Below are 11,247 nucleotides of genomic sequence, written 5' to 3' on the forward strand. Positions count from 1 at the left end.
TAGCTTTAACATATTATTTATCTACATATTATGATATAAACTTAGCGGCAGAGGCAAGCAAATGTGGGAATGAGATTCATCCAAAATTATTTTTCATTCACCAAAAGACAAAAAAGGAACGGGGTGGCTTTAAATAACACAGTCTTTTATTGAAAAAAAAAAATTACTCTGGACTACCACTCATGCCTCCTTTACGCACACACATTGTCACATGTTCAACCTTAGAAATTGCAATGGAGCCTTCAAGATTGCCTGGCTCACAAACCTCCCAGAATACATGCTACCTCCCCCCCTCCCCCTGCCCCAGCAGTCTCGTGGTCCGTTAGCTAACAATGTTCCCAGTGAGGGGGATGCTTGTCCCCAGGGAGTGTAGCACAAAAATCAACACCAGGATGTCTATTAGGCCTTCTTTGGGCTTCTTAGGAACTTATGGACTCCAACCAAGTAGCAGGGACTTGTCTTTCCAAGTTTCACGTTTCTAGTAAAATATAGGTCTTGTGATATATATAAGGAAAAGTGCAGAGTTGTAGCTTTAAAATATTATTTGTCTATATATTCTATTATAAACTTAGCAATGGAGGCAAGCAAATGTGGGAATGAGATTCATCCAAAATTACTTCTTTTCCCTTCATTCACCAGTTCAATTAGCCGCCAAGTGTATCAATTCAAGGCTATTTTAATCTTTATCTTATTTTAGGAAAATTATTCTCCCAAGTTTCCTTCCTGCCTATGTTTGCTCTACTAGTATATCCAACCATACACATTGATGCCAGGGTAATTTATCTGGAAAAAAATCTTATCTGGTTATTCCTCTGCTTAAAACACTTTAGTGGCTTCCTAGTGCATCTTCATGTTCCTGTCTAAGCCCCTGGTGTGTCATTTAAGACTTATTACAAGTAGATCATGACATTCCTCTCTGGATTGATCTGTCTCATTTCACTGTCACCTGTAACCTACAATTCAGTTACACTAAATTATGTTAAGTTTCCAAAGCATGTTATAGCACCTGATTGTTCAAATTTTGTGTCTGAGAACCGTCTGGGGATCCAGGGACATTGCAGCTCCTATTGCCCCAGGTTTGATTTAGTGGGTTTGAGTTGATACTCAAAGATGTACATTAGAAACAATGGCAACAGGTGATTAGGAAGGACGCTTGCATCGCACTTTGAGGACCACTGTTTCATGCCTTAGCATAAGGTATATGTTTTTTTGTTGCCTTTTCATCACTACCACCCTAATCAATGACTTCCCATGATTGCCCACCTCTGGTTCTACAACTTCCATGTCTCTTCTCCATCCCAATTCCCCCCAACAGGCTTCAATGCAGTTGGGGTAAAATCCTTTTTCTTAGGGTAACATTACAGTTCACCAATTGTAGGATCCCACTACACACTCCTGTTTTTTGGATCATCTTCACATTATTTCCTCAGTTACATGTAAATGGAAATGTATGTGTTTCTTTTCTTTCAGTTTTGCCCAAGATGCAAGTATGGGCAGTTTTATTCGATCTCATTATTCTGTGCAGTCTTTGGAGGGTGTGTGAAGAGATTACTCTTTAAGTATCCAAATTATCTAAATCTGAAATCCCAAACATTATGTTAAAATAATATTTTAAGTTTTAAAAACAATATATCAAATTTTCTTTTCTTAACTTGCTTTGATTTTATATTCATATTTCTTAATGCATACAGAATAAAAATTATATATTGACACTAACTTCAGAGCCTACTCTCCTTAACCCACGGATGCATTTTTAACCTATGTTACCTAGTACTTGATGCAAATAGAATCTTTAGCAAAGACAAAAATTGCTAGAGTTTTGTAGTTGAGTCTAGCTGTTCCCCTCTGAAACTAAACCGGAGTTTAATCTTTGGTTTAGACAATTATTTTGATATTCGATACTGAAGAGGTCTATCCACTGTTCTTAACCATCCTCTCCTGGAAATTTTTCATCTGAATCACAGCACTATAACTCTCATGATATTCTACAATCTGTTTTAAAGTAGGATCCCACTACACACTCCTGTGTTTTTTAATAATCTTCATATTATTTCCTCAGTTACATGTTAATCTTTTTTGATAACTTTTACTTGTAAAATACCTTTTTTTCCACACAGAGGAGTTGGCTATAAATTTTAAGAATATATTATCAATGTTTTATTTTTACTTTTATTTTTTTAAATAAAAACATCTTTATTGACAAGTTATAGCACAATGGACTTCACAGAACAACAGAAATAAGACAGTCTCAAGACATGGAGAGTAACATTGCAGCAAACAGATTAATTAATATTCTTCATCCTCATTCTCTCCCTCAGCACTATCAGCTCCAACTTCCTCATAATCCTTCTCAAGGGCAGCCATGTCCTCACGGGCCTCATAAAACTCTCCTTCCTCCATGCCCTCACCCACGTACCAGTGGACAAAGGCACGCTTGGCATACATGAGGTCAAACTTGTAGTCCAGGCGAGCCCAGGCCTCAGCAACAGCTGTAGTGTTGCTCAGCATGCACACAGCTCGCTGGACTCTGGCCAGGTCTCCAGCAGGTACCACAGTGGGAGGCTGGTAATTAATGCCAACTTTGAAGCCAGTGGGGCACCAGTCCACAAACTGGATGTTGCGTTTGGTCTTGATGCTGGCAATGGCAGCATTGATATCTTTGGGGACCACGTCACCACGATAAAATAGGCAGCAAGCCATGTATTTACCACGGCGAGGGTCACATTTCAACATCTGGTTGGCTGGCTCAAAACACGCATGGGTGAGCTCTGCTACAGTTAGCTGCTCATGGTAGGCTTTCTCAGCAGAGATGACCGGGGCATACGTAGCCAGAGGGAAGTGGATGCGGGGGTAGGGCACCAGGTTGGTCTGGAATTCGATCAGATCAACATTCAGGGCTCCGTCAAACCTAAGGGAAGCAGTGACGGAGGACACAATCTGGCTAATAAGGCGGTTAAGGTTAGTGTAGGTTGGGCGCTCAATGTTGAGATTTCTTTGACAGATGTCATAGATGGCCTCATTGTCAACCATGAAGACACAGTCAGAGTGCTCCAGGGTGGCGTGGGTGGTGAAGATGGAGTTGTAGGGCTCAACTACAGATGTGGAAACCTGGGGGGCTGGATAAATGGAGAACTGCAGCTTGGACTTCTTGCCATAATCGGCAGAGAGATGTTTTATCAGCAGGGAGGTGAACCCAGAACCAGTTCCCCCACCAAAGCTGTGGAAGATCAAGAAGCCCTGAAGGCCTGTGCACTGGTCCGCTACTTTCCGAATTTGGTCCAGGACGAGGTCAATGATCTCCCTGCCAATGGTGTAGTGCCCACGGGCATAGTTATTGGCAGCATCTTCCTTGCCTGTGATGAGCTGCTCAGGGTGGAAGAGCTGGTGGTAGGTACCAGAACGAACTTCATCAATAACTGTGGGTTCCAAATCTACAAACACTGCCCTGGGCACATGCTTGCCAGCGCCTGTCTCACTGAAGAAGGTGTTGAAGGAGTTATCTCCCATCCCAATGATCTTGTCACTTGGCATATGGCCATCAGGCTGGATGCCATGTTCAAGGCAGTAGAGCTCCCAGCAGGCACTGCCAATCTGGACACCAGCCTGGCCAATGTGAATGGAGATGCACTCACGCATAACTGAGACTTTTAGGGCTCCGTGGCCTCGAGGAGGTGAGGGGATGGTAACAAGGACCTCCCACTGGCAGACTACTAAGGAGTCAGGATTGGGGGGGAAAAGTCTCTCAGTCTTTTTCTTGAATATACTGCAGCTAGTTGAATGATGGAATATCATCAGTTTAATTATTACCTGCTAAAAAGAAACTTTTGTTTTAAATATCATCTACAATTTAAGTGAATAAAACAAAACTATTTATAACTTTTAAACAAATATTCCTGCCTAAAATAAAATGTGGTAGATGTTATTTTCTAAATCAAACTTTTGTATGCAAACGTCACTTCTTAAAACTAATAATCAAGGCTAGCCTAGTCTCAAGGTTCAGTGTTATTATGCTTCAAGGACATAATTATCTTTAAAATCAGGCTACTTCTAAATTATTAAATCAATAGTCCTAAAATGTATTAAACATTTAACCACTAAAGCCAGGGATCTTGTTTAAAAAAAAACAAAGACAAATGGTTATTTCTGGCTTTTCTTTTCTAAGGAATTGTATTGGTTTTTATAATGAAATCACAGTGCTTTATTTTTCCTTAAAAGTAATTTCTTCACTATTTGGAGACATTTATTCTTCAATTGAATTTTAAAATCTGTTTTTTAAGTTTAAAAAAAAAATCCCATCCCATTAATTGGATTTATATAACACATACCTTTTCTATAGAATTATCATCTGTAAAGTAAGAAATTTATCAGGAACACAAAGAATACAGTAGGGTTATATTTCTATCTTCTTTATTTTATCAAATCATATGATGTCCCCCCCTCCCCCCACTAGATCCTACCTTCAAGACTCATGGAAGCCCTAGTACCAATCTATGATAGTAAAGTTTGTTAGCTTCATTTGGATAGTTTAAGATTAGTGGGAATTGCGAGGCTTCTTCAGTCACAAATAACAGATCTGGACATTCAACCTTAGACTCAGGGAGAAGCCTGCTCTCCGTCCATGTTCCCTACTTATCCTTTTATGGAACAGGAAGCACTATGAGCAATCATCTGTACCTCTGCTTCACTTCTCTGTGCTGTTAGAAGGTTAATTTTTTCAGTGACTTGTCCAAACTGGTCCTTCAAAGGAAGATGGCTTACATGGGATCCATATTCTGTTTGCTAATTCTAGAGCCAGAGATACTCCCCAGTCAGGCAAACCAAGGACTTAACTACTTGTATATAGCAACTACATTCGTTACAAATAATGACAGGTGAATATTAATTTAATTCTATATCTGCTTCTCACCACTTAGAATAAATGAGTTACTAAAAGGGTGAATTAAAAAAAATGATCTAACAGTTGTATCCATATGAGCTTATCTATACATTATAAAAAATAAACCTTATTTGAACATTAAAACTTTTAATATAGTACTGAACTAACTTGGATAATTTTTAAAGAAATTGGCCTAAAATCTGTTGTTTTTCTCTTCCTGATGCTGTCAAATTTTGGCAGTGTTATCCTTAACACCCCCCTGGGTCTCCAATCTTGAAAATTTCCCCATGAAATACAGTCTATTTTAAAATAGTCTATCTTTTCTATATTCTGGCATTTTAAAATATTTTATAAGATTTAGTTAGTTTTTGGAGAGTTTTAATAGCTTACAGGTTCAACTGTCTAAGCCTATCACTCTTTTAGGGGTTGTTCTTTGTTAACTTTTTTGGTATTATTTATGACTTTTCATTTATTCAAGCTTTTTATATCTTCTTGAGCTGATTTTAATAATTAATATTTCCTTTCATGTAATTTGATGGAATTTTCAAAAATTTTAGCATTGAATTTTACATCATATCATTTTAAGAAGAATTTTGTATTTTATCCTTGATTATAGCTTTGTCTACTTTATTATACTTTTAAATAAACAAACATTTAATTAAACATGATTCTACTTTTTGTATGTGTCATAATAAATAAATTTCCTTTTATGTTTATTAATTCTAACATTTTGTTTTTGTAAGTACATAAGTTTTCAGTGTTTTTTTTTTAGTTGATATGGCTTCATATGGAATATTTGAAATGTAATAAATTAACTAAAAAAGAAGAAATCTGTGGTTAAATTCAAATATATCCATGCAAGAACCCAGTAATACAAATTTTAGAGTGTGGTTAAAACATGATAGAATTAAATTGGAAAAATTAAGCTTAAGTGGAAGGGAAACTGATTGCAATGATAGTATTCTAGGAGAGTACATTTGATTGTATTAGGTTAAATACTGTCACTAAAAAATATAGAATATGTGGTTTCCAAATTCTTAAAAAAAAAATTAGAAACAATAAATTCGAATGAGGGTGAGAAAGGAACAAACAAGACTCAAAAGATACAAAAGCCAGGACACATAGAAAGCAAAATATAAGCTGATAAATATAAATTTAACAGCAACTACATTTAAGTGCACTCGGAATAAATTTTAAAGTCAAAGATTATCTATCTGGAATAAATAATAAATTTTAGCTCTTTGCTCTTCAACATGGGCAAATATAAAATACAAACAAAAAGATTGACTGAAAAAGGATTGAAATATACACTAGGCAAGTACCAATGGGAAAAAAATTGTATCTCTATTAAAATAATGCCAAAATTCCATCCAATATTTAAAGTAAAAAAAAAAATCACCAGGAAATATAAGTATTCTACCTTCCGTGCATATAAGAAGAGGTCTGTCTACTTATAGCAAAACTGTAAAACTTAACAGAATTATAAGGAAAAATGAACAAATACAGGGTGGGGCAAAAGTAGATTTATAGTTGTTCATATGGAAAATAATACAGTCATTGATAAATAAAAATATAAGAATAAACTGTGTTTTATGTACCCATAACTGTAAACCTACTTTTGCCCACCCCTGCATGCCACCATAGTGGGAAATCTTGCTACTCTTCTCTCCATAATTGAAAGGTCAAGACAGAAAAAAAAATCACTAAGGATATGTAAACTATTAAACAACTCAAAGCTAATACAATGTCATTGTAGTGTAAAAGCAGCCAGAGACAATACATAAATAAATGGGTGCAGTTGTGTTCCATTACAACTTTATTGGCAGAAACAGGTGGCTGGCTGGATTTAGCCTGTGGACCACAGTTTGTTGATCTCTGTTCTGGAGCATTTATACTACCCAAGAAAGAGTCAGAACAATGGGATATAACTGAAAACTAAAAACACCAAAACCCCAAAGCCCCCGAAGCAGAAAAATATGAAGTAGAAACAAAGATAAAGGGACAGAATAGACAATGCCAAGCAAACAAGCAAACCCTGGTTAACTTGCAAGATTAGTAAAATGAATATATTTCTGGCAAGATTAACAAAACAAACACAAAGAAAGGATAGCAAAAATAATAAATATCGGTAAGTATAGCTGTGAATAGAGATGACAACGACAATAAGAGCATATTTGCCACAATTTTTATGACAACAAAGCAGAAATCTTAAATTGAACGGACATGGGCAGAGGGCGGCTCGAGTGTCATCCTGTGCACCCAAATGTTCCAGGTTTGATCTTGGGTCAGGGCAATACCTAGGTTTGATCATCCCATGGGAGGTAACTTATCTCTCTCTCTCTCTCTCTCTCTCTCTCCCCCCTCTCTCTAAAAATCAATGGAAAAAAAAAAAACACACCTTCAGGTGATGATTTAAAAAGAATCAGTACTGAACTAACTTTGATAAAATTTCAGGGAAAAGGAATGTTGGGAGCTACGCATGTTTTTAACTGTAGAACTGAGAAGAAAGAAAAGGTGGGAATAAGGATAATAGAATGGAATGATGTTGTTTTCTGCTCAATGTGGACATGAAACAACTAACAAACATCAGGAGGGAAAAGAAAGCAGAAAACAGAAGCAGCTGAGATGGCCAGGAATCAAAGGGTATCCCTCAACAGCTGAGAGATTGAGTAATTGGGATAAGAACATTTTTACAAATACAAATACTAAGCTCATGCTGTTGACTAAAAATATGCAATAACAACCAGGAGGCTAGAGGATAAGAGTTAATTCTGCTGTAGGGAACAGAGAGGTTGGGACTAAAGGAAGAGGGAATGGAGAGCATTTTATTTAAGTAAATTTAAGTAAAATTACAAAGCAGCCAATGGGAAAGAACTGAAATATCACAGAAGCAGAATAAAAAGGAAAGAAAACAGAGCACCGAGTAAAATACATATATTAATAAAAGCAGAGGAGCCCTCCTGTTTTCAATCTGGCTTATGAAGAGCTTGGGAGCTGTCATTTTGTCCTCATGAGAAAAAATGACTGGACAAACTAAAATCAACTACTCTTCATAGATACATCAGAAACTTGAGGCCACAGGATAAACTGCTCCCACTCCCCACCCCCAAAATTTTAAAAGTGAAAGTGAATACAGAAGATAACAGCTTACCAGGGGCAGAGACCCAAGAGCAGAAGCACAGGGCTGAAGCCAACAAGGAGTAGGAACATTTAAATAGAAATTGACTAATTGCTGAAGCCTGAGAATGGGCTAATTTGAGATTAAAAACTCCTGGGGAGTGGGGTGAGTGGTTGAGTATCAACCTATGAACCAGGAGGTCACAGTTCGATTCCCCAGTCAGGGCACATGCCTGGGTTGCTGGGGGCATGAAGATTCTCTCTCATCATTGATGTTTCTCTTTCTCTCTCCTTTTCCCTCTCACTCTCTGAAATAAATAAAAACAGAAAAATAAAACACAAAACTCCTGGGGACCCAGCCTCATCAAGTTAAACATAGCCTTATCATACGATCCAGCATTTATGCTCCTAGGTATTTGCCCAAGGAGTTGAAAATGTATGTCTAGTAAGAATCTGCACATTTTTTCTGCTTCTTTTTTCAGTTCCATCAATTTTTGCTTCATTTATTTTGAGACATTTTTGTTTGGTGTGCACCAGTAATAACATTATGTGTTTCTGGTAAAATTGATCCTTTTCTTATATTCTTTTTTCTTTCTAGCAATTTTTTGAAGTCTATTTAATCAGACAATAATACAACTATTCTTTTAAAAATTAATGTTTAAGTAGTAAGCATTCTTTTCTATCTTTTTACTTTCAACTTACCTATATTACTGAATTTGAAGTATGAGTTTCTTGTAAACAGTATATACTTGGTCACTTAAAAAATCAATTCCATCTTTTGTTCATTTGGACCAATTACATTTATGGTAATTATTGATATATTAGAACCAATCTGCCATTTTATTTGTTTTTCATTTGCTTCTTCTTGTTTTTGTTTCTCCATTTCTCTCTTCTTGCTTTCCTGTGGGGTATTTCAACATTTTTTAGGATTCTACCTTGACTTATTTAAGTGTATCTTTGAGTATCTTTTTGTATAGTTTCCATAGTGGTTGCTTTGAGAGTACAATATACACATGTGACTTACAATAATCTACTGGTATCAACATTTTACCACTTCAAGCAAACTGTGGAAAGCACATTTCCAATTAAGTCTTTTTAACTTTCCCAACTTTTAAGTATAATGGTCTTGAGTATCGTATGGCATTACATTTTTTGTTTTAAATATGGTTTACAAAACTGATGACAAAAAGAATAGTCTATTATATATACCCCTATTTCTTCCTTTTCTGCCATTCCTTTTTTCCTGGTACCCATGATTCTTTCTTTTATAATTTATTTTCTATTGGAAGTTCTTGCTTTAGCCAGTCTTTAAGGATAGTTTTGTTTATATACTCTTGATTTCTTGACAGACTGCCCTTGACATGGCACCTGATAAAATCACCCACTAGTCTATGTTTTGGTTCTCCTTGGCAGATTTCTACAAGTTTTGTTACCACAGTCCTCAACAATTGGCTCTACAGTGGCCTAGAAAGGATCCTGGGAGGATACATAGCCACCTGGCGTGGAAATGACTCTTACAGATTCTGTTCACAGTCTATTGGCCAAAACTAATCACATGATCCAAACTAGATGCAAAGAAGCCAGGAAATTCTAGTCCCTGGCTGAGCAGCATCTTTCCAACAGCTCTACACTATGGAGAGAGTGTAGTGGTTCTGTAAGTGGGTTCTGCTACCACCATGATGGAAAGTGTGTTCATGTTCAATTTTGCAAGATAAGTACAATTTGTTTTCTGAGGGGATAACAATTTGTACCTCTAGCAGTGCAGGAGTTCCAGTTGCTCCGTATCTTTGTCTATATCTTTGATATTGGGCAAGCCACTTCAAATGATTGTACAGATTACCAGTTTGTAAATTATTTTTGAAAATGTGAATTCCTGGAAAGCTTTTCTTAAATCGGTTAACCACTTTATGATGAAGTAAATGAATCATAAATTTAATATTCTATTAAGGCCAGGTATGTAGTGTCCAGACTTTATTCTCTACAGCCCAGCCATCTTTCCTGAGGTTTTCGTCATTTTAGATGTATTCTGTGAAAGCTTTTTCACTGTTTCTTTTTCCACATGTAGATTTCAATGCTTACCATAGTGTTTGTAAATTACTGGCAATTAATAACTATCCTTTGAATGAATAAATACATTAGTTTGTAGGAAGCAATCACCATGCAAAGCTTCATCATATACTTGTATTATTTATTTCAGGTTGGACTCATCGCTTTGTAAAAAGGACTTGAATATCAACCTTTTTTCCTTTTTTTTTTTTTTTGGGGGGGGGGCAATTACCTAATGATATAAATGGCCAATTTTCCTGTCCTTGGAAGTGAAAAGCAGAAGTTAATTTGTGCCAGACTGTGTTGCTTCGTGTTTAATCACCATAGTTATCTATTGTGAGCAAGAAATAACTTGTGTAACTTTCTCTAACTGCCATGTTTCCACTCTTACCTGGAAATTAATCACTATGTGGACCACAGAGACTTGTTCAAACAGCACTTGTTCACCGTGAAACTTACAAACCATGTGCTGCAAACATCCTTTCTTTGAGAAGTTAGGAGCAGGAACTGCAAAGTTCATGGAAACGTGACATGCCCTTTAACCACAGAGTGTGAGAGTCGAAGATTAGTTTAAATTTTATTTTTTCAGGTTTATTACTTTTAGAATAAAGGTGCATAGGAAGAAGGAAGTTACGAAATACAAGTTAGCATGCAACAGTGACTCTTTTTTGCCTTTTCTTATTAAAGCTTTTCATAGACTATGAATAGTAGATGATTACAAATAGATACTTTGATTTGCTATAGAAATTGAACAACTCCATTTGTTAGGGAACAGAAATTAACTTTGTTTTTTCCAGACTAATTTCGCATTTCTTTTTATGTTAAAAATTGAATAACTTTTCCTTCCTTGTAATGCCAAGTGTAATAAAAGAGAGATTTGGATTGCTCAACGCTGAGACATACTCCCTAGTCCATTAATCACATCTTCTAGAGAAGTGAGTTGTGCACTGTTTAATGCTGAGATCGCATTATCTCCTCAGGTCAGTTTGTTCAGCTTGCAAGGCCAAGGGTTCGCACATCATTAGGCAGTTTCACTCACCCAGTTGCAAAACTGACCCGAAGCCTGAGATGGATAGTGCTTGAAGGGGAGTGGCTGATGTATCCACTCTCCCAGGGCAAAGGGCAGAGAGAGGGCAAGAGAGGGCACCACAAGGGGCATTTTAAGGAGCAGCGAGAAGTTCTGTCTAAAGAAATTCTGGGAACAAGAC

The 11,247-nt window shown here is 36.7% G+C and overlaps 1 protein-coding gene across 1 annotated transcript; it reads right to left on the bottom strand.

Annotated features, from left to right (window-relative positions):
* Positions 1-2,286: 2,286 nt before the first annotated feature.
* Positions 2,287-3,636, bottom strand: LOC103292767 (tubulin alpha-1C chain-like). The gene has a single exon (XM_008149029.3). It carries the CDS (start codon positions 3,634-3,636, stop codon positions 2,287-2,289), a length of 1,350 nt encoding a protein of 449 aa, XP_008147251.2.
* Positions 3,637-11,247: the final 7,611 nt, after the last annotated feature.

Source organism: Eptesicus fuscus, chromosome 14 (genome assembly GCF_027574615.1).
Source record: "Eptesicus fuscus isolate TK198812 chromosome 14, DD_ASM_mEF_20220401, whole genome shotgun sequence".
In the NCBI taxonomy this organism is placed as follows: domain Eukaryota; kingdom Metazoa; phylum Chordata; class Mammalia; order Chiroptera; family Vespertilionidae; genus Eptesicus; species Eptesicus fuscus.